Genomic DNA, 22056 nt, shown 5'->3' with positions numbered 1-22056 from the left:
GCCCTGCAGTGGAGCCCCTCTGATATCTGAAGGTTTTATCTGCTCCTTTTAGCTCCCTGAGGGCAGGGACTCTCTCTCTTTTTCCTATTGGTATTTGTAGAGTTTATCACAATGCTTAACTCATGGCTGGCACTAATTTTTCACTCAAGCCATTGAAACTGCTAGGATTGCATTCCTAGAAGTGGTGACCTAGAAAGAAACAGGGCTGTTCAGAAGAGAAATAGCTTTAGGGGAGAGACAACAATGTTAGGCAGGTTGTACAGAGAGGCGGAAAGAGAGAGAGAGCAGGGGAAGGGATACTGAGAGAGAGAGAAAGACAGACAGACAGAGAAGAGAAAGAGTGAGAAGAATGATGCATTCTATGGAAGGGAATAGTCTACTACTGTCCCTGGGCGGTAGGGCCCAAGGGGCGGGGGGGGGGGGGGGGGGGGTTAGGGAGGGAAGGTCCAATAATGGAAAAGTAGGAAGGAGCTAACTGATGGAAAATTTTGAACATCAAGCAAAATATTTTGTATTTGCTCCTGGAGGTAGCAGGGAGCCACAGAAATTTATTGAGTAAGGAAGAGTAGAATGGTCAGACCTATAATTTAGGAACCACCTTGATGGCTGAATTATGAATGGTCTGAAGTGGGGCGAGATCTGCGGCAAGCCGACCAACCAGCAGATCACTGCAGTGGAGTAGATTTGGGAGGCAAATTTAGGGTTAGGGTTAGAGATAAGGATTTAGGGGCAGGCGGTAATAGCATCAGAGGAGAGAAAGGGAATTTAAGATGTCTAGAGGATACTGAATTTGAGATGACTATTAGGCATGAGATTATTAAGATGGTCTGAAATTGAATCATCAGCACAGAGATGATAACTGAATCCATAGGAGCCAATGAGGATCACCAAATGAAATCACAGGGAAAAGAGAAGAACATCTGGAGATAACCAGGATTAGTTTGAAGCTGCAGCATAGGACAGGGAGGAGTGGTCAGAGAGCTAGGTGGCAAGAGAGAGAAAGGAGAGAGACAGAGAGAGGATGTGAAAGACTATAGATGTCAAGAAGGATGAGAATTGAGGAAAAAGTCAATAGATATCAGCAATCACAAGCCTTTGACTTGTGTGTAGATCACAATGCAATGTATCAAGTCCTCAAAGAGAAGGCAGAAGAAGATTATTACTGGTCTCTCTTTAAAGGTTTTGCAAGGCAATGGGGTTAAGTGGTTTGCCCAAGGCCACATGGCTAGGTAATTATTGAGTGTCTGAGGTCTGATTTGAACTCAGGTCCTCCTGACTCCAGGGCCGGTGCTCTATCCACTGCACCACCTAGCCACCCCTTCTTACTGGTCTCTTGAAGAATGCATGTAGGCCAAGAAGCAACAATTAGAACTATATGTGAAGGGCAGCTAGGTGGCACAGTCAGGAGTACCTGGGTTCAAATCCGACCTCAGACACTTAATAATGACCTAGCCGTGGGGCCTTGGAAAAGCCATTTAACCCCACTGCCTTGCAAAAACTTAAAAAAAAAAACTATATGTGGAACACCTGACTGGGTTAAGATTGGACAAGGAGCAGGACAAGCCTGCATGTTGTCATCTAATTTATTTAACATACTCAGAGCACATCATGCGACATGGAGATGAATCAAAAACAGAAATTAAGGCTGCCAGGAGAAACAGCAACAATCTGATGACAGCACACTGGCAAAAAGTAAAGAGGATGGGGCGGCTAGGTGGCACAGTGGATAAAGCACTGGCCCTGCAGTCAGGAGTACCTGGGTTCAAATCACTTAATTACCTAGCTGTGTGGCCTTGGGCAAGCCATTTAACCCCATTTGCCTTGCAAAAACATAAAAAAAAAGTGAAGAGGAATGAGGAAACCTCTTGATGAGGGTAAAAGAAGAGCGTTTGTACAAAGTGCTTCAAACAACAAAACCCTAAATTTTTGGCAACTACTCCCATCACTTCCTGGGTAGTAAAGGGAGAGGAAATGGAGGCAGTGTCAAATTTTATATTCTTGAGCTCAAAGATCAATACAGATGGCCACTGTAGCCATGAAATTAAAAGGCACTTGCTTCTTGGAAAGAAAAATATGGCAAATATGAATAGTTCCCTAAAATGTAGAGACAGCAAGGCGATCAATCAGCCAATACTCGAAGGACTTAATTCAGGTTGTTCACTGAAGGATCAAAGTCCAAGGCTGAAACTTAACTGCTTTGGCTGAATAATAAGGGGGAGGCTCATTGGAAAAACCTCAGATGCCGGGAAAGACTAAAGACAAAAGAAAAAGGGAGAGGCAGAGGATGAGAGTATCATGGAAACAAAGAACATGAGCTTGGACAGACTTTTCTCTAGATTTCTGAAACCTGGCACTCATAGTTCTTTCATTTCCAGGCTCTCAAACTGGCCCCTCATCCTCATATCACCCCCTTCCAGGTGGGCACTTCCCAGCTCCTCTCTTGGTTTTCTTCAGGACCTGAAATGCTATGGTCTGTGGTTATGAAGAGTTGAAAATGTCTAAACTACTGAACAACTGCAAGGAATGTGAGGTGTTTGGCTTCCACAGAATGGAAGGGGAGATTGCTGGTTTACATTACAAAGAGTGCAACCTCCATGCAGATATGTGAGTGTAATGTAGAAGAAATGACCCTGACCAATCATTGAGCTGAGTGAGGTTTCCACAGCAGACATTAAGCCTCCTTATCCAGGGAGAAGGCAAAAACTAGCTTCAGCTCCTCAGGGGCTGACCTGGAGGACATGTCCTTGGTCCTTGTCCTTTGTCCCTGCTCAATGAGGTTCACATATATTACTAGATACTCTCCCGAGCTCATTAGTATAATAACCAGGGCAGGGAAAGCATTAAAAGAGAATAGTATGGGGTAAGGGTTATTAATTAGATTGTAACCCTGACCAACGACTGGCACAGAGGAACAAGCATGTAAGTCTGAACATGTCATAATTCAGGGTGTTTTCTCACTAGGACAAATGGCCCTCTGCAGAGTTTATTAATAAAAGTTATTTTAATCACTCTGGACTAAGTATTTATAATTACGAGCCCTTGATAACAACAACAAAAATGACAAAATCTGTAGTAACTTTGGACAACATAGGAAAGAAGAGGAAGAAGTTGGAGCACTCCTAGAGGCAGGATTTCCAGGTAGGATGTATTAATATATTGAACTGGGAAATGAGGAAGGAATGAACAAGACCAGTGGAAGTAGGAGGTAGAAGTCACCAGGATTTGGCAATTAATTACCTGAATGGAGAACAGGTGCCAAAAAGGACTTCCAACTTTTTATCCAAAATAACTAGATGGTTTTTTTTACCATCAATAGAAATAGAAAAAGAAAGTGGATGGGGAATGGGCTGGGGAATTATGGCAAGTTTGGACATGTTAAGTTTGTGTATGATTCAGATGGAGATGAAGAAATTGCAAGATCAGCTCAGGGGAGCAGTTGGCTACGGAGATGAATAATGAAGAGAATGGTAAGTATTTAAAGTTTGCAAAACACTTTACATGTTACTCCACTGGATCCTCACAACAACTTTGTGAAGTAGGTCCTATTATTATCCTCATTTTACAGATGAGCAAACTGAGGATGAGAGATAAAAAGGACCTGTAGAGACTTGTAGACCAAGTGTCTGAAGCAGCATCTGAACTCAGGTTTTCCTGAGTCTTGACCTGGACATTACCTCTTACACCACCTGCTGGATAAAAAGATGTATGAGTCATAAAGCTGGAGCAATTTTGAGATGGAAGATGCCATTAAATGCCACCTCCTCATGTTGCAGAGGAAAAAAAAACTGGGGCCTTAAAGGAGTTAGATGATTTATTCAAGGTTCACACAAAAAGTAAAAGATTGAAGCCAGGGCATGAGAGCTCTTTCCACTACCCATTACTTGGAGAGGTCATACCTTGAAGCCAGGAGGACCAATGGGAGGAGATGAAGACCAAGAGAGAAGCTTGGAGGTGCCCACCTGTAAGGGGGGGGGGTGATATGAGGATGAGGGGCCAGTTTGAGAGCCTGGAGATGAAAGAACCATGAGTGCCAGGTTTCAGAAATCTAGAGAAAAGAAGGAATGAAGAAGGGGATTGGATGCCTACATCAGGTGACCAGGAGATCAAAGAAAACCTAAAAACAACTAAAGGTTTTAGTTCCAAGGAAGGAAGTCCTTCAGAAGTTTGAGTGAAGTAGATTCAACATTCTTAGAATGATAAAAAGGGAAACTAGATTTTTCTGAGATTAAGACTGAGGCGCCCCAGGTCATTGGGGAAGACAAGTAAAAAAGATTGGAAGAGAGTTGGCCACCAAGTGAGGAAGAATTGGTTCCATACACTGACCCTGGGTGAGTCACTTCAATCAATGGATAATCAAACAACAAACATTTCTTAGGCTCCTGTTGCAGGACACTCACTGTGCCAAGCCTCGTGGATACAAAAAGGGACAAAAGCCAGTCCCTGCCCTCAAGAAGTTTATAGTCTAGTGGGAGAGACAACATGCAAAGAAATCAATAGAAATGGAGCTATACACAGGAGAAATAGGAAATCATTAACTAATTGGAATGGGGGGAGTAAGCAAGATGGTGCATGTATAATCTAAATTGTCAGTGCAGAAATACTTAGCAACAAGGCTTTGACAGTAGGTCAAAGTTACCCTGTCACTCAAAAATGTAGGCTATCAGCTATGCAACCATACTTCCTGTGGACCCCAAAGACTTTGGTTTCCCAAAACTGCATCGTTTATGGTTGGAACTAGAATGCTATCTGATGGGCTTATGCTTCAGACTTTTGTCCTTGATGAATGAAATCATTCTTGGCAAATGCTTTCCTCTGTGGTCCTTCTCCTTCAGGTCCAAGTATTTCACCTCTAGCAGTATAATAGCAATGCCTCCAGTCATGCCTCTTGACCATGGCTCCAGTTTGCTGAAAACTAACAAAATACAACTGGGGTCCTATTCCATTATTCCTAGCTCGGGTATCCAGGCCACTAGGGCCTGCTTGGAACACTAATTTTTTTTTCAAAGTAAAAGCTTCTGGTAACCTCATCACCATAAAATTGCTGTACTGATGATTAGTTCAAGTGACCAACAATAAAAGTTCATCTCTATAGAAATCAACTTTGCCCATTGTGGGAAAACCCATGACCCTGAGATTACCAGTCCCGTGCTCTACCAATGAGCTAGTCTGGTGACTGGATATTAGACACTGTATTTGGAGACAGGAAAAACACTTACTGACTGACCCTGGCCAAGTCATAGTGTGGTGGATCAAGTGCTGGTTCTGGAGGCAGGAGGACCTGAGTTCAAATGGGGCTTCACAGATACCTAACACTTAGCTGTGTGACCTTGGGCAAGTCACTTCACCCTGATTATCTCAAATTTGGGGCTATGTTCAGTCAATCATTCTGACTCTCATCTGACCACTGGACCCAGAGGGCTCTGGAGAGAAGGTGAGGCTGGTGACTTAGCACAGCCTCCCCTCCCTCTGATCCCAGTCATGTTCTTGTCATGGCATCACCTCCTGGATATATCATGGTCTTTGAAGATAGAGGACAAACATCAGCATCCTCATCACCATAGAAATTCCCATGCTGATGACTTAGACCATTGAGAGATAGGTTTGTTTGCCGTAACGTCTCAAATCTGTCGCCAAAAATACCACATCCTCTGCACAGTGTCACTCTTTAGCACATCTGAACTGAACCTAGATCATCATCAGTTCCTGTTTCCTATACAAATAGGTCCCAGGGGTAGATGGTTCTGGAAGAGGCAGTGAGAAGGGCATCTGCATAATGTTCTCTTCACTTTAATCAATACGATGTGCAAGTCATACTTGATGTCATAGTATTCTATGATTGTGAAAGACAATAACAAGGAAGACAGCAACACCCACAAGTCTTTATCTGATTGCCCCCTGTCTCGGGGGGGAGGGGATAGGAGAAAAATTGGCATTTCAAAATTTTACAAAAATATGAAAACTGGGAAAAATACTATTAAGATTAAAAAAAAATACTAGGGGCGGCTAGATGGCATAGTGGATAAAGCACCGGCCCTGGAGTCAGGAGGACCTGGGTTCAAATCCGGTCTCAGACACTTAGTAATTACCTAGCTGTGTGGCCTTGGGCAAGCCACTGAACCCCCTTTGCCTGGCAAAAACCTAAAAAAAACAAAAAAAGATTAAAAAATACCAGTAGTATTAAAATACTATTAAGAGTAAAAAATACTAATATTAAATACTAATAAATACTAATAAATACTACTAATACTAATAAAAATACTAATGGTATTAAAAATACTACTAAGATTAAAAATACTAATAGTATTAAAACTACTATTAAGATTAAAAACACTCATAGCATTAAAAATACCATTAAGATTAAAAAGAAAAGAAAAAAGAGGGATAAAAGAGGGATAAAAGAAGGCTTCCCGTGGAAGGGAGGATTTTAGTGGGAACTTAAGGCAATCCAGGGACATCAGTCTTTACCCATTCAGTGTAAATAATGTGTTTTCAAAGTTTGACAGGAAGGTGGTTTAAAGGAGAGGGAGAGTCGAGGGCGGGGGCCGGGGGCCGGGGGGCCGCGGCTCGCGGTGACGTAATGGCACAGGTCCGGGACATCACCTGAGCGGGCAGGGCGGGCACCAGGCGTTCCTGCAGGCCCGGGAGGGCCCAGGGCTGGCGGGACGCCGCCGCTCGGCCTAATTCCAGACTCTTGGGGTGCCACCACACCCCCTCGTCACGGGGTGCGGATAATTAGAGGAGAGCCGGGGCTTCTGTGGCCGGCGTGGGGGCCCCGTTTCTGCCTCTGACCCGCCCGGGTGCACCCCGCCCCACCCCATGGAAAGGGGGAGCGGCCAGCCTGGCGAGGCCGAGCGGTGCCCGGGACCCCCGTCTAGGCCCCGAACCCAATAGCGGGGGGGGGGGGCCAGGACGCCGCCCCTCCCTAGAGTTGGGGGAAGGGTCCCGGAGGGGCAGCGGGAGCATCCGGGGCTTGGCCCGGGCCGGGCCTCCGGGAGCTCCGCGGCCGCCTCACCCCGCCCCCTGGCGGCCGGGCCGGCCACGTGCGGGCCGGGAGGGGCGGGGCCTGCTGGGCGGGGCGCCTCCGGTGAGTGGGCCGGGCCTGCGGGGGCGGGTCAGGGGCGGGGCCTGCTGGGGGCGGGGCGCCGCCGGTGAGTGGGCCGGGCCTGCGGGGGCGGGGCCTACAGGGGGCGGGGCGCCGCCGGTGAGTGGGCCGGGCCGGCGGGGGCGGGGCCTGCTGGGGGCGGGGCGCCGCCGGTGAGTGGGCCGGGCCGCGCCGGGGCGGGGCCTGCTGGGGGCGGGGCCGGCGCCCGGGGCCCCCGCGGCCCGGCCCAGCGCGGCAGAGCCCGGCGCGGCGCCCGGGGAGCGAGCCCATGCCCGCGCCGCCGCCGCCCGCGCCGCTGCCGCTGCTGCTGGGCGCCACGCTGGGCTTCCGGGCCGCGCTGCTGCTGCTGCGCCGCCTGCCGCTGCCGGCCCACGTGCGGGGCCACCCGCTGCGCACCTGGCGCTGGCACAACCTGCTGGTGTCGCTGGCCCACTCGGTGCTGTCCGGCCTGTGGGCGCTGCTGTGGTGAGTGGGGGCGCGGGGGGCGGGGGGCGGGCCGCGGGGGGGCGGCGGTGCGGGATTCCCAGAGCCCCTCCCCCCGCAGCGTGTGGCAGAGCCCCGAGATGCTGGTGGAGGTGGAGACCGCCTCGTCCCCGTCCGGCTACCTGCTCGTCTGCCTGTCCACAGGTGGGTGCGGCGGGGCGGGCCGGGGCGGCGGGGCGCGGGGCGCGGCCGTGCCCGCCGCCCTCACCCGGCTCTCCGCTGCCCAGGCTACTTCCTCCACGACTCGGCGGACATCGTGCTGAGCGGGCAGAGCCGGGCCTCCTGGGAGTACCTGGTGCACCACGTGCTGGTGAGTGAGGCCCCCTCCCCGGGAGCCGGACTGGCCGGTTAGGGGAGCACCCGCGCCCCCGGGAGGCGCCCTCCCGTCCGACTGGGCCTGCCGGCTCCCCCTGCCTGGGAGGGGCCCTGCCCACCGGCCCCGAGGGCACGGCGTGGGCAAGGCCCGGGTTATTTTCCATCATAGACAATCAGGACTCCACAGGAAACGAGCTCTCCAGAAACGAGGTGAACAAATCCCAATCTATACACACACTTTCTGGGGAAGATCCCTGGCCCTGGAGTCAGGAGGACCTCAGTTCCAATCCAGCCTCAGGCACTTAACAATTGCCTGGCAAGTCGCCGATTCCCACGGCCTTAAATAAAATTTAAAAAATAGGCAGCTGAAGCCCCCTCCCTCTTTAGATCAAGAGCCTTCCACCTTTTGTCCCACCTGAACTTAAAATGTAAAACTTCCCAGAATTGTCTTTCCTGCTCTAGGCCATCTCCGCCTTCGTCTCGGGCATCTTCAAGGGCAGCTTTGTGGCCGGCGGGGTGCTGACCCTCTTCGTGGAAGTCAGCAACATCTTCCTTACCATGAGGATGATGATGAAGCTCAGCGACAACCAAGGCGGCCTTTTCTACCGAGTCAACAAGTACATCAACTTGGTCATGTACTTCTTCTTCCGCCTGGCCCCGCAGGCCTACCTCACCAGCTTTTTCCTCCAGTACTGGGGGCAGATGACACAAGGTGCCTTCCTACTCAGCATCCTGCTCATGCTGGACCTGATGATTCTCATCTACTTCTCACGCCTCCTGCGCTCAGACTTCTGCCCAGAGAGAGCTTCCCTTCGGCCTAACAAAGACAAGTTTCTGACTGAATAAGTCCAGTTTGGGGACTTGTACCTTCGAAGAAGCTTTAAAAACAAAGAGCACACTATCTGGAAATCCTTTTTCGGAAGCCAATAATTGTCTTAATGCTGGGTGTGTTAGGTTGGGAAAGACTCCCTGTCAGAAACAAGGTTCCTGTAACAATGCTCAGCAGCCCACCTGCAGATACTCCTAACAACCCATACAAGGAATACAGATTTTACTACTATGCTATTTGCAGCTTACTGCTAGGGAGCTAGGTCAATAGCCATACTTTCTTCCTTGGGAAAATAAAGTTAACTTTGTACTGACTCTTCAGGGTCATGATTTCTCTCCCATAATCCTGGAGCTAGAGGCCCTCCAGATTTCAAGGCGCAGACTTCTCTAGGGCCTGGGAGGCTGAAGCAGGCCTCTCCCCTCCTCCCTTGGCTCAGGGCCCAGGGCTCTCCTGCTTTTCTTCCTCCCTCTGGATTGGAGAGGAGCTGTGGTTCTTCCCTCCTCCCACCATTACCCTCCTGGGAGCAATCAGTCAGGCACAGAGAGGGCACTGTTTAAGCAACCTTAAGTACAATGGCTTTGGCTTGAAGGGACAGGGCCACCAATTTCTGCAGGAAGTATGATTGTAGCCAGTGAGGAAGTGGTCCAGGTAGTTAACCTGTCACAAAAGGCAAGCCCTGACCCACACCCGGGCAACCAAATGGGAAGCAAGCTAGACATACACCCCCCCTTCAGAGAGATGACAAGTACAAACATCCTGGAAAACTTTTTTATTGTGGGTGAAGAATCAGGGCAGCTGGACAGTTTAGATGATTCCAATCTGAAAAGCAAAGTGAAATAGTGTAACTAAGAACCTCCCAGGTCAGGCAGCCCCATCCCAGGCCTGTTGGGTGCAATCAGCCAATCTCTTCAAATTCATCACCAAGCTCAGGCTTTGGTCACTCATTCTGATTTCATCACTGCACCGGAGGAGGAGTGAATGAGGTGGGGATGGGGCCTTTAAGACTCACCTTATTGGCAACATCTAAAGCATCATAGTCTGGGGCAAGCCGGACGTAGGCCTTCTTCTCTCCATCAGGCCTAGGACAGAAAAAGGGACCTTAGCACCTCTCTCCCTGAGTCTGTCCCCCTCTCCCCTTTCTTTCTGCCTGTATCTCATGCATCAGTGGTTCCTTTGTTAGCATCATTTTTCTCTGTAAAATGATATTTTCCATCATTTGCATGAATATTGGAAACAGGGTTCAAAAGAAGTCTCAAAAATGGGAATAATGGTAACCTGTTTTTAGTGCCCAATAGGATCATTTGCCTTTCCTTTCTTACTTGAGAATTTCCTCATTATTCCACCCAACATTATGCAATATTGAAATCCCAAGGGTGAAGATAGGAACCCCCCCCCATACCCTGGAACTTTTTGGAGGCATTAAGATGTTAGGATCAAATTTTAGGGCCCACCCATTTTCCCTTTGGTATCTTATAGAAAAAAGAGTTCCCTTACTGCTGGCAATTCTGAGCTCACCGTATCAGTGTGTTGACCTTGGCCACATCAATGTCATACAGCTTCTTTACGGCCTGCTTGATTTGGTGTTTGTTGGCCTTGACGTCCACGATGAAGACCAGGGTGTTGTTATCCTCAATCTTTTTCATAGCAGACTCCGTGGTCAGAGGGAACTTAATGATGGCATAGTGATCAAGCCTAGGGAAGGAAAATAGGCAGCACATGGAGATAACAAGGCTCCTAAAATCAGGAGCACAGGGGACTCCTTAAATCAACTAAGCAAAAGGAAATACTATTTCTTTGTGTACAAAAAGATCCATATCAACTGGGGTAGCTTGCTTCAGGGGAGGCAGGGTGCATCAGACACTGAGGATACCAATCACTTTACTCAGACTTTGGTCGCTATAGATATCATCATCTACACCCTGAAAGCTGAGAACTTGTCCTGAGGAGGAACCTCAGCCCCACTTGGGAGGCTCCTTTCCATTCAGATTGATTCACTGTACAAGCTGCTGTGGAAAAGACAACAGTATCTTGTAAACTGACTTCAATGTGTGGGGAGAGCCCCGACTCCATCAGTCTGGCTCCTGAGTTACCTAAGACAATGGAATATGCCTGAAGCCGGGACCCCAGCGGGCTGCCCTGAGGCTGCCCAGCGGCCTCGGGGCCCTGCTGTCCCCCCGCCCAGGAGCCCCAGCTCTCCCCCCACCCTCCTAGGGCTCCCCAGTGGCCCACTTGTTTCTCCGGGGGGCACTTTTCCGCGGGTATTTTGGCTGCCTGCGAAGCCTCAGCGTCTTGGGTCTCCGGAAGGTGGGCGAGGTTCGGATCTTCTTCTTCTTGTGGCTGTGGACGCCCTTCAACACCGCCTTCTTGGCCTTCAAGGCCTTGGCCTTGGCTTCTGTCTTGGGGGGGGCGACGGCTTGGGGACAGAGAAAAGGGCGTCAGTGCGGGGCCGCCCCGGGGTGCGGGGCGCCTGTCCGGGCCGGCCGGGGCCGCCCGCTGGCCTCAGCGGTTCCTTTGCAGACATCAGGGCTCTCAGGAAGGCCGTAGAGTTGCATCACTGGCAGGAGCAGCGCGTCCCCTTGGGTCGGGGCCCTGGGTCTGGGCTCCAGTCCCGGGGTGGTCCGAGGCCCAACCAAGCCCCGATCGGAGCTGCTGGGCGCGGGGGGCCCGGGGCTCAGATCCGGCCCCCCGGGAGGTCGGCGGCAGGCGGGGGGCGGCTCCACGGGCCGCGCTTCCTCCCGCCGGCCCGGCCCACGTGGGCCGCCCGAGCCGGGGCCTCGGTGTCCGCGGCGGGCCCGGGCGCGGCCGGCCGCAGCTTCCCCGGCCCCCGCCGAGCCCGCCCGCCCGGCCCCGGCCCCGACGCCGGCGCCGCCCCGGGCCCTCGCCGGGCACGGCCGGCCACCTACCTTCCTTCTTGGCCTTCGGCGCCATCTTGGGGGAAAGGGTCTTCCGCGCTGCTTCTCACAGGCTTATAGCGCTCGCTCTCGCTCACACCTCGCGAGACTTGAAGCCTCCGTAAAGGACTGTGGGAAAGAGTCCGAGACTGAGGGAAGCGGGAGGACGGCTGAAGTAGGGAAAAGCCGACGCAAGGCCTTTCGGGATTAGTAGTTCCAATTCCTCCTCAATCCCGGAAGGAGGAGGGACAAATTGAGCATGCGCTCATCCAGCCCGAAGCATCCTGGGAAACGTAGTTTGTGGCAGACACGTGGTGGGCGGATTGGGGTCTCCCGGAGAGCTCACGTCGGAGATGCTTTGCTTCTCTGCTTCTTCTAGGCGGGTAGAGGGGCGGCAGTCGGGGAGACCGAGGGCATAGGAGTTGCGAGCGGGGTCTGAGCCTCGATCCTTGAGGGCAAAGACTCTTCTGGTCACTCCGTCTCTAGGAGCAAGCCGTCAATCACGCCCGTCATTTATTAAGCTTTACACTGTGGCAGGCGCTAGACACCCCAAGACCGGCTTCTGCGGGGGGCGGTCGGGTTCCGGGCCCCGCGCCTTTAGCGCCGAGGATCCCAAAGCCCCCCCCGTGGAAGTGACGCACCCAGAATTCTCCCTCTAGGCTCTGTGCCCTCGCCCGCTCTTGCCCAGCTTCTCATGGACGTGCCTGAAACTTAGAAGATGTCGGATCGGAATGAGGGGTGACACCAGAGATGGAGGATGCAGCGGGGGGGCAGACCCGGGGGAAGCCGGGGCGCGAATGCCGCCCCGAGGGAAGGCAGGGGCTCTACGTGGCCAGACCCAGCCCAAGACCCTAGGGGAACGGATTTACTGGCGTCGAGCAAAATCGGAGGCGAAATGGAGGCCGAGAGCTGGAGACCCTCCCCACGGAGCCGGAGGGGGGGGGTGGAGACCCTCCCCGCGGAGCCGGGGGTGGGGGGGAAGAGTGGCCCCGAGAGCCTCCGAGTTTGTCCGTCACCCCGAAAACGGTGGGAAGCGCGGCGCAACGCTCCGTTTCCTCCCGCGGCTCCTCCCCACATCCCCTGCCCCATGCTGAGCCCTGTGGACCCCCGCCCCGCGTTGCCCTGGATTGCGCCCAGTTTCCTCCCTCTCCAGGACCGGGAGGGCCTTGGACAGCCCCCGGGAAGGAGGCTCGGGATGCAGAAGGGGGGCACCCGCACCTCCAGCTCCCCCCAAAGACGAGGAGCCCAGGGGCTGGCCGTGCCCCTACGTGCCTCCGCCGAGTCCTCCTGGGCCACGGAACCAGGGAGGGAAGGCAGAAACTCGGGGCCGCCCTCGGCCCTAGGGAGCCGCGTTGGGGGCGTCCTCCCCAGTCCCCCCAAAGTTCCCGTGCCCTGGCCTCCCAGACGTCATCCTGTGAAGAGAGGAGGGGGGGCGCGTGGTTAACGGGTGGAGAGGGGGCCCCGGGGCGGGCACACGCAAGGCCACGGCCACGCGTGCACCAACACGCGCACAGACACGTAGGCGCGAACACATTACAGACACCCCCAGGCTGTTGACTTTGTATCCCCGCTGCTTCGGGATCAGCGGACTGACTGTCTCCCCCTCCTCCCCCTCCAGCCCCCTGGCAGCCTGGGTGAGTCGGAGCAGAGGCGCCGCCCCTCGGCCCCGCGCCCCCCTCTCTCCCCTCCCCGCCCCTCCCCCCGCTCCACAAGTTTCTCCCTCGCCGCCCAGGCCGGCCTAGCCCGCAGCCCCGCGCTCTCTGGGTCCCTAGGTAAGGTCCCCCCCATCCACTTGGGGAGCCGCCCGCAGCTATTTGGGGGACCGAGTCCAGGCAGATGGGCGGGGGGCGCCAGGGGGGAGCAGCGGGAGAATCGGGTAGAGGAGGGGTGAGGATGGGGGCGGGGTGGGGGCCACGCTCCCATCCTGGAATTTCCGGGGATCGGGTTACACGTGGAGCCCCGCGGGGACGGGGAGCAGCGGGCCGAGCTGCTCAGGAAAGAGAGCCCGGGGGTGGGGAGCCGGGGATGGCGGCTTCGAGCCCCGACTCCGACGCTTACCTGCGTGGCCTGAGCCAGATCACCTAACGGGCCCGGTCCCCCCCTCCCCCGGCTTTCCGCCTCTACAAAATGGAAGGAATTGGGCTTCTCAAACCCCTTCCAGTGGGAACTAGGATCGTCCGCCCTGCCTTTGTGCCCTCCCTCTCGGCCGCCCGGGCCGGGAGGGCCGCTCCCCCGGATTCTTCAGAGCCCTGGGGTGCCCGAGGGACTCCCCCTCATCCCAGAGTTTAGAGCGTTTGTTCCCTCGGCATTCCCAGCCTCCACAGACACGGCTGCCATGGCGCTGCCATGGCACTGGACGGGCCCTGCCCCCCAGAAGCTTACCCTCTCCTCCAAGTCACCATGTGACAGTGCAGTCCCTGCCATCCTCGCCTTGGGAGGGTCTTCCCCAAGTCCCCGCTAGGGTGGATTCGATTTGGATGGGGGGGAGGTTCTCCCCCAGCTCCCAGGGTATCGCTATCTTGGCACTCCTTACCCCCCAGGAGTGAGATTACCTGTGGGCCAGAAATGAGTGGGCATTGAACCAGGGACTTGTCACTGGGGTGAGATCCAAGGTGCTGCCTCTCCTGATCCCTCTCCCACCACTCAGGTTCCAAACCTCCCCTCCCCCATCTCTAGGAGGTAATTCAGAGGAGAGAGGATGAACATCCTGGCTCCAGTGCGCAGGGACCGGGTCCTGTCTGAGCTGCCCCAGGTAGGTACCCGAGGCGCCACTCTGTCACCGCCCCTCTTGGCTTGGTTGGGACCCAGGTTGAATGTTCTGTGGTCAGGCCCAGTGGACAGAGCTCCTGCTTCCCTGCTCTCCACTGCAGTGGATGTGTGGGAGGGGAGGGAATAAAGGCCAACCACTCCTAGGTTCCCCAGCCTGTCTTTTGGGTGGGGCTGCCTCTGGAGCTCAGGTACCAGCCAGCCTGCCCAGGTGGCTCACTTCTGGCTGCTTGGCCTGCTTCTGGGTGGTCCAGACCAGCCCCTGAGCATGGGTGAGGAGGGTGTAGTCTCCTCCTAGCTGCTTCTCTCCCTCCCCTCCCCCTGCACCCATTTCAGTGCCTAAGGAAGGAAGCTGCCCTCCACTCCAGTAGAGCCTTCCACCCTCGGGTCAGCAGCGCCTGTCAGGAACAGAGGACAGGCACCGTGGGGTGAGTGATGAACTTTGAGTGTGGTGGTCAGGGATGCTCACAGGGCCAAGGAAGGATGAACACAATAGTGGGAGTGAACATAGGGCTAAGGGGTGGGCCTGAGGACAGTGGTGATTCAAAAAGGGATGAAACAGGCTTAGAGTGAACCAAAGAAAAACATTGAACATCCAACATCAGGTATAAAGCCCTGTATCTGGAGTCAGGACAATCCTCAAGTTCAAATCTAGCCTCAGACATTGATTAGCTTGGTGCCCTTGGACAAGTCACTTAATCTCTCCCCCTCAGTTTCCTTAACTGCAAAATGAGATAACAATAGCACCAATTCTCCCAGTGGCTGTGAGGATCAAATAAGATTAGTAATGCTGGGACTGGGAAGCCTGAGAGGCCAGAAGGCAGAGATGAGGAAAAAAGTTCTGGATATGTGGGACAACCAATGACAATGGTCAGCTCAGGGACATAGGAGAGTCCTGTGTGGGGAACAGCCACTGTGAGTAGCTCACTGTGTCACTGGATCACAGAGAATGTGTTTGTGGGAGTGGGATTGGGGTGGAAGGAATGGGGGGGATGGAATACGAGGGGGCTAGCTATAAAAACCTTTACAAGCCACTCAGAGGATTTGGTATTTGATTCTGTGAATCAGGGCTGTCCAAAATTTGACCTGCAGTGCAATTTCATGCAGCCGCCCCCTGTGAGTTTACTAAATGCTTTAGTAAACGAAGCTGAGCTACCACAGAGCTCTCACTGACAAATCAAAATATATTGTGTATTGTTTCAATAAAAAAAAATTTAAAAGAAAGGTTGGGCAGCCCATACTGTAGGTGATAGGGAGCCACTGGAGTTTTTGGAATGGAGGAGTGACATGTTCAAACCTGCCCTTTGGGAAGATCATTTTGAGAGTTGTGGCAGATGGGCTGGAGTAGGGAGAGATTGGAGGCAGGGAGACCAATCAACAGACCTTTGCAAGAGTTCAGATGTGAGGTGATGAGTGCTTGGATGACAGGGGTAGTGTCAGGGCATATTTCTATGCAGGAGATGTTATGAAGGAAGAATAGAACTGACATCTGATTGGATATGGGCAGATGAGAGAGAAGAGATGTTGAAGATGACACCTCTCTTTAACAGAGAGGATAGTATTGTCCTATACAATAATAGAGATGTTAGGGGAAAGATGAGTTCAGTTTGGGACATGGAAAGTGTAAGATGCCAATTTGAGATATCCAATAGAGAATTAAGGATGGGAGAATGGAGGTCAAGAAAGAGGTTAGGGCTGGAAAACTAGATCTGAGATTCATCTGCATAGAAATGATCATTGAATCCCTGGGAGTTACCATCTTAAAATTATTCCTAGGATATTTGTAGAGAGATCCTACAACCATAACACCACATATACAAATCATTACACATAGACATGTTTCCTGCAGAAAAATATATACATATTCATATATATGACAAATGAAGACACTGTAGGTTAAATCATTTTAATTTCTCACAAAAATGACCTCTCTGGCTGGGAAATGACTTTATCTACAGGCTTACTGGGGAAGAGGGTGAACAATCCCAGAAAAGGACTGTGGTCCTGAAACTCTATCCCTTAACTGTGTCACTTCAAGGATTATTATTGTGGGGGGAGGAATAAGAACAGGTCAATCCACCCACTTCACAATTTGTGGTGCTGGATGGTTCCTTCTCAGGTCTATGGGATAGACTCCTCCCCAACCCTCACCCCAGCCTGGACAGGGAGACTTGGGAGGCCTGGCATCCATGATATGCTTGTCTTGGACTTCCTCCAGAAATTCCTTCTTTCCTATGACCCCTTCCCTCCCCTCTTTAGGAACCGGAGTAGACAAGATTGCTTCTGGAAGAACAGGGAGTAGTGGATGGTGCTAACCACCTTCTTCCTCTCAGTAGGTTTAAGATCTCCAAGGTCATTGTTGTAGGGGACCTATCTGTGGGGAAGACCTGCCTCATTAACAGGTGAGAAATAAGGGGAAGCTGTGGAGAAATAAGAATGGGTGGACAGGTTATATGAGAGAGAGAGAGAGAGAGAGAGAGAGAGAGAGAGAGAGAGAGAGAGAGAGAGAGAGAGAGACACACAAAGTTGGTGGGCTGCAGTCCAGGCAAGATGTCACTTCCCCAACTTTTCTCTTCTTCCTTGCAGGTTTTGCAAAGACACTTTTGACAAGAATTACAAGGCTACTATTGGGGTGGACTTCGAGATGGAGAGGTTTGAGGTGCTGGGAGTCCCCTTCAGCCTACAGCTGTGAGTGCTTTCTGCCCTCTCTGGCCCCTTTCCCAGGAGCTCACTTTGTCCTCATCAGAATTATCATAGACCAAACACTTAGAGTTGGAAGTGACCCTAGAGGACATCCAGCACCCTAGTGCTTGATCTCTCCCTCTTCATGCCCCCTCCGGCCTACACCCACTGCCATGCTCCTGATGCTCTCCTCTCATCTACTGATGCCCTAACAACCCATTCAGATTTCCTCATTCCACCTACCACCCACCATCCACACTTCATTGCACTCCCTCCTCATTCCCATAACTAAAGAGTCCATTGACCTGTGTCTTTATTCCTATGGCTCAATCTCCTTTCTCCTGTGCCTTTTGGTGTCCTGATGCCCACATCCCAATGTCTGTGTCACCTGGTCTGATTGTCCTCCAGCCTCCTTGTCTCATTTACTCCCCTTCCTTTGGCCACAGCTCTGGACCCACTTCTCTAGCCCTTGATCCCTCTATCTCTGCATCCTCTGTATCTCTCTCTCTCTCTCTCTCTCTCTCTCTCTCTCTCTCTCTCTCTCTCTCTTGCCTAGGGCCCCATATAAATCTCCCTTTGTCCTGATATCCTGAACTCTCTTCCTCTGCCCTTAATGGTCTGGGCCGCAGACCCATTCAGCATCCTTTCTCTTAGCTGGGACACTGCTGGGCAGGAGAGATTCAAATGCATTGCCTCTACTTACTACCGTGGAGCCCAAGGTGAGGGGAACAAGTGCTCAAAGATACTGGGGGGGGGGGGGAGGAGTGGAGGGACCAGGGAGCCTGAATAGGAAGGACCCAGGGAGAGGAACAGAGAGTCCTCCCTACCTTTTTTTTTCACTGAATCCATTTATCTTCCTCTTCCAGCCATCATAATTGTGTTCAATCTGAATGATGTGGCTTCCCTGGAACACACCAAGTACAGTGTTGTGGGGAAGGGTGGTCAGGAGGGGTTGGATAGGATGTGGGGGTACTTAGGGGGTAGGGAAGGAATGAGAGTCAAAGACAAGGTGGGGAGGGGAGGGGGAGAGGCATTGGCAGGAATGGGTAGAGAAGTCTCACCTCTTCTTTCCTGGCACCAGACAGTGGCTGGCTGATGCACTGAAGGAGAATGACCCCTCCAATGTGCTTCTGTTCCTCGTGGGCTCCAAGAAGGACTTAAGTGTGAGTATGACATAAAGGCTCAGATTCAGGATGCCAGAGCCCAGCGGGTGAGGATCTTGGGCCCGAGTCTTGGCAATCTTCTCTTGCTAGACTCCAGCTCAGTATGTGTTGATGGAGAAGGACGCTATCAAGGTGGCCCAGGAAATGAAGGCTGAGTACTGGGCTGTCTCATCTCTCACAGGTGAGCTGTGGGTAACTCTGTTTGCCTTGGTCTCTGATTTCCCCCTTCATCCCGTCTCTTTCCTGTAGAGCTCATTTGCCTCCTTGCCCACCTTGCCATGATGAGTTCCACCCAAAGCCTGCCCTAGGGGACTTGGGTCCCCCTGTTATCAGCCCATCCTCCTCCCTGGATGTCCAGCTGCATGCTCCCTGAGCCTTCCTGTATCTTCTTGCCCTTGCTGCCCACCTGCATCAGCACTTGCACCCAATCCCCTGGATATCTGCCCACTCTATGGTTTCTGTTCTATCTGGCACTCTAATGTCCACTTCTGAGTTATTGCTCCACCTGCCAGGTGAGAATGTGCGTGAGTTCTTCTTCCGGGTAGCAGCACTAACATTTGAGGCCAACGTGCTGGCAGAACTAGAGAAGACGAATGCCCGGCGTATAGGCGACATCATCAGTAAGTGTCTTTGACACTCCCTGCTTTATTAACAGGCTTTAGTATTTTGGAGCATGATGGAGTGTACCAATGATCTGGGGATAAAGTCTTAGAGGTGGTATCACTAAAGGAAAATGCCCACTGGGTGAGAGGGGAGGTGGAAGATGGAGTCCTTCTACACTCTGGCTTATTAGATCTCATTCCCATCTCCTCACTTAGGAATCAACAGCAATGACAGCAACCTCTACCTGACGACCAGCAAGAAGAGACCCAAATGCTGCCAGTGAGCGTGCCATCCCCAGATCCTAGCACTGCCCATGGAGCTGTGCCTCTCCCCATGGAACATTTGCACTGAATTATTTTTCTAGACCAAAGAACTCTTCTTATAAGGGCAGCCCATGCCCTTCCTCCTCCAGATACCACACCAAAGATTGGATCTCTCTCTTTTAGGGGCTCCGTGGGGAGTTTAGGGTTGTGACTGGCATAACAGGACAGAAAAGGGACTGGAGGATCCCTTGAGCTTTTCCCTGCCAGCTGTTGGGCACTGTGGGCATGGGCACCCACCTGCTGCTCCCTTGCCCCATCACACTGTGCCTTAGTATTGTATTGGATGCCTTGGGGGAGGGGGCATCTGAGAGATAAGCTCACTTGGCTCGTTATTGGGACTAGATAGGAGGGAGCTGGGGAAGGTCATTGGGCAAATGTAGCCTTGAAGGGAATGCTCCATGACCTTGGCAATGAGGGCATTCTGAGCAGGCAGTCTCCAAGGGCAGTCTGGTTAGCACTAACAATGCTGATTGGAGTGGGGTGGTGGGTGGTGGAGGGGGAGCAGCTGTTCTAGATGTCAAACTGGCATCCCCTAGGGTGCAACAGGCAGCCGTCCATAAGGGGTGTTCCAAGGGACCCCAGATATTAATCCCTGAATGAGAGTATCTTCTCCAAATCCATTACTGATGCCTGAAACCCCACCATTAGGGAGTTATTCCTTTGGGTTATGCTTTGCTCTCTCCATGCTTTCAAAAATTATCCTCTGAAGAATAATAGGTGAAGTCTTGTTCTCTTGGGAGAGTTTATCGGGTGTTTGTTTAGCCGGATATTATTTTGGAGATAGGGTCATGGATTTAGGTCCCATCCAACCCAAATCTGTGACCCTAGCTCCCCTTCAACTACCAAGGGATAATCCCTAGTGCAGGTTGCTAGGGTCATAGATTATGTAAGACGATTTGGGGTCCATAGCTTTCCAACCTTAATAGTTTACCCATCCCTCCCCCCAGCCCCAAAAGCAGAGGTTGACCAGACCTTGGGAAAACTTAGTTCTCTAGTTGCCCGACTGACTTCAGAATCTCAGAGCTAGAGACTAATCTGTCTCCCCACCCCCGACCTTATTATATAGGGGAAGAAACAGGTTCAGAGGAGAAATGACTTAACCAAGGACATCAGTGGAAAAGGTAAACTAGATCCAGTCCCCCTGACCCCCCAGCACAGAAGTTTCTCCACCATGTCTAGTCCCAGACTCAGCCTCCTTGTCTTCATTTGACCCTAGCTCCTTCCCATAGTTCAATTCCTCCCTATCACCCAAGTATTTGTGTAGGATTTATAGAAGCCTTGGCTCAGCGGGTACATAAAGATCTTCCTTAGGTGAGATATTGGCCAGAACATCCTGTTTTGAAAGGACGTTGGTGAAATATAGTTCAAATGGACACCTTGATTGTGTCTGATGGAGTAAGCACTCTTCTGCACCTGTAGTCCACCATCTCTCTGCCTACAATAAGGGAGCTATAAACATTTCATTGCCAGTCTCCCAGAATCAGAGTTAAGAATGGCTGTTGTGCTAATCTGAGGTCTGATGTCTCTGGGTGTTTTTATTTTATTTTATTGTATTGTTCTATAATTTTCTGCTTCTTTCTCCACTAGTTCCTACAGCTCTAGCCAAGTTTCTCTTAATTTTTCATATTTATAGTTTCTTCCAGTACAATAATCTCCGTTGCATTGAGAGACCCCATTTCATTTGTCTGTTCCCAGCCTTTGCTCCCATAATAAAATGGCTTTATGAATATGGCAGTTGTTGATAAAATGGTGATCATGCTGGATCTGGGTTTGAATTCTGGCTAGGCCACTTCCTGTATAAGGCTTCCTTATTACAAATGACCTCAAAAATCCCTGTCCTCTCTATGTAGGATCTATAAAGTTCTCATGTGTATCTAACCTGAGTCTTATTTTTTGCATTTCCTCTAACATAATTGTCGTTATACCCAACACTCCATAAATTACCCAATCTGCTGACCCTTCCTTCCATTCATCCATCCCAATATACACAATATTATCATTCTGGGTTGCTAATTGTTCAGCAGCCTAACTGGTGGTCTTGTTTCCAGTCTATTCCTTCTCCATAGTCTCTTCACTTTTTTTTTTTAGGTTTTTGCAAGGCAAATGGGGTTAAGTGTCCATAGTTTCAACTAAGGTACCCCCCCATCTGTTTTCAACTGACTTATTTTTAGCTGAACTATGCTTCTCTTTTCCCTTTTTGCCTCCTCAGTCATCTTACTGTTACATTTGCTTTCCACCTGTCTGTGGAAGCACCCCCCCCCCCAGGCCTGTTTCTAGTTCCACCTCCTCCGTGGAACCCATTCCCCATCCTCCACCACCCCTATCAACCAGGTGGAAGTCATTTCTCAGATTTCTCATGGTGGCCTTGCCTTGCTCAACCCTGCATACTTCACTGCCCTTTGTTTATACTTTCTGCCCTTCTTAGATTTGTTTCTTGAGAGTGGGTTGCAGGATCCCGTGGTACTTTGCAAACTGAAGGTGCTTAATAGATCCTTGTTGCCTCAAACTTAAGGGCCACCTACTGTCTGTGCTGGGGATGTGGGAGTGGGGAACCCTTGGCAGTGGGCAATGACTCTGGGCACCGGACTGATCTCTCAGCCCTGTGGGTTTGGACCTAGAGCCAAGATCAATTTTCTTACCTTCTCCCCATGCCCCCCCCCCCACTGATGGGGACCTAGATATCCCAATCCACTTAATGAAATTAGTCTATAAAGGAGCAAGAGACAGATCTCTTTTTCAGCCTCTGTGAGCATTTCTAGAGGTGAATAACGAAACATATACACCTTCTCTTACAATTTGTAATGCTATCACACAAAGCAGGACAGGGCTTCTTTGGCCAGGGATCCCCTAATCAAAGCTATGTGGAGGGGACCCTTCTCTTTCTGGCATTGAGTGCATC

General features: G+C 51.7%; 3 protein-coding genes and 3 non-coding genes across 9 annotated transcripts; 2 read left to right on the top strand and 4 right to left on the bottom strand.

Moving 5' to 3' along the window:
* Positions 1-7370: 7370 nt before the first annotated feature.
* TLCD1 (TLC domain containing 1) lies at positions 7371-9043 on the top strand. The gene is made up of 4 exons (XM_074189067.1): positions 7371-7567; positions 7647-7729; positions 7813-7895; positions 8363-9043. Exons 1-4 carry the CDS (start codon positions 7371-7373, stop codon positions 8744-8746), a joined length of 747 nt encoding a protein of 248 aa, XP_074045168.1. The 3' UTR covers positions 8747-9043.
* Positions 9044-9483: 440 nt separating this feature from the next.
* Positions 9484-11754, bottom strand: RPL23A (ribosomal protein L23a). The gene is made up of 5 exons (XM_074189068.1): positions 11633-11754; positions 10959-11142; positions 10245-10421; positions 9739-9808; positions 9484-9548 (listed from the first exon to the last, which is right to left on the bottom strand). The coding sequence occupies exons 1-5, from the start codon at positions 11655-11657 to the stop codon at positions 9534-9536; spliced, it is 471 nt and encodes a 156-aa protein (XP_074045169.1). The 5' UTR covers positions 11658-11754; the 3' UTR covers positions 9484-9533.
* On the bottom strand, positions 9618-9694 carry LOC141490314 (small nucleolar RNA Z17). The gene has a single exon (XR_012469154.1). It is a non-coding gene; the product is annotated as a small nucleolar RNA Z17 (small nucleolar RNA).
* Positions 9886-9951, bottom strand: LOC141490309 (small nucleolar RNA SNORD42). The gene has a single exon (XR_012469149.1). It is a non-coding gene; the product is annotated as a small nucleolar RNA SNORD42 (small nucleolar RNA).
* LOC141490313 (small nucleolar RNA Z17) lies at positions 10577-10648 on the bottom strand. The gene has a single exon (XR_012469153.1). It is a non-coding gene; the product is annotated as a small nucleolar RNA Z17 (small nucleolar RNA).
* Positions 11755-13099: 1345 nt separating the features above from the next.
* On the top strand, positions 13100-20886 carry RAB34 (RAB34, member RAS oncogene family). Of its 4 annotated transcripts, none has more exons than XM_074189065.1 (11): positions 13100-13254; positions 14297-14372; positions 14723-14814; positions 16720-16788; positions 16973-17074; positions 17723-17787; positions 17935-17986; positions 18150-18231; positions 18322-18412; positions 18744-18851; positions 19050-20886. In XM_074189065.1, the coding sequence occupies exons 2-11, from the start codon at positions 14319-14321 to the stop codon at positions 19115-19117; spliced, it is 783 nt and encodes a 260-aa protein (XP_074045166.1). In that variant the 5' UTR covers positions 13100-13254; positions 14297-14318; the 3' UTR covers positions 19118-20886. The 4 variants fall into 4 exon arrangements, with proteins under 4 accessions (XP_074045166.1, XP_074045165.1, XP_074045164.1 ...); XM_074189064.1 differs by lacking the exon at positions 13100-13254 and adding an exon at positions 13304-13392; XM_074189063.1 differs by lacking the exon at positions 13100-13254 and adding an exon at positions 13333-13392 and having other exon boundaries at positions 14268-14372.
* Positions 20887-22056: the final 1170 nt, after the last annotated feature.

Source organism: Macrotis lagotis, chromosome 5 (genome assembly GCF_037893015.1).
Source record: "Macrotis lagotis isolate mMagLag1 chromosome 5, bilby.v1.9.chrom.fasta, whole genome shotgun sequence".
NCBI lineage: Eukaryota > Metazoa > Chordata > Mammalia > Peramelemorphia > Peramelidae > Macrotis > Macrotis lagotis.
Note: the sequence above shows the minus strand (reverse complement) of the source record. Positions and strands in the feature narration are given on the sequence as shown.

Bases quoted from the DNA above. Each gene is read 5' to 3' on its own strand.
- TLCD1 (XM_074189067.1), top strand. From the start codon at position 7,371: ATGCCCGCGCCGCCGCCGCCCGCGCCGCTGCCGCTGCTGCTGGGCGCC. The intron at 7,568-7,646 runs GTGAGTGGGGGC...CTCCCCCCGCAG, and splicing joins GGCCTGTGGGCGCTGCTGTG to CGTGTGGCAGAGCCCCGAGA. The intron at 7,730-7,812 runs GTGGGTGCGGCG...TCCGCTGCCCAG, and splicing joins GCTCGTCTGCCTGTCCACAG to GCTACTTCCTCCACGACTCG.
- RPL23A (XM_074189068.1), bottom strand. From the start codon at position 11,657: ATGGCGCCGAAGGCCAAGAAGGAAG. The intron at 11,143-11,632 runs GTAGGTGGCCGG...TCTGTCCCCAAG, and splicing joins GCCGAAGGCCAAGAAGGAAG to CCGTCGCCCCCCCCAAGACA. The intron at 9,809-10,244 runs GTGAGCTCAGAA...TTTCTGTCCTAG, and splicing joins AAGGTCAACACACTGATACG to GCCTGATGGAGAGAAGAAGG.
- RAB34 (XM_074189065.1), top strand. From the start codon at position 14,319: ATGAACATCCTGGCTCCAGTGCGCAGGGACCGGGTCCTGTCTGAGCTG. The intron at 16,789-16,972 runs GTGAGAAATAAG...TCTTCCTTGCAG, and splicing joins AAGACCTGCCTCATTAACAG to GTTTTGCAAAGACACTTTTG. The intron at 18,852-19,049 runs GTAAGTGTCTTT...CTCCTCACTTAG, and splicing joins GCGTATAGGCGACATCATCA to GAATCAACAGCAATGACAGC.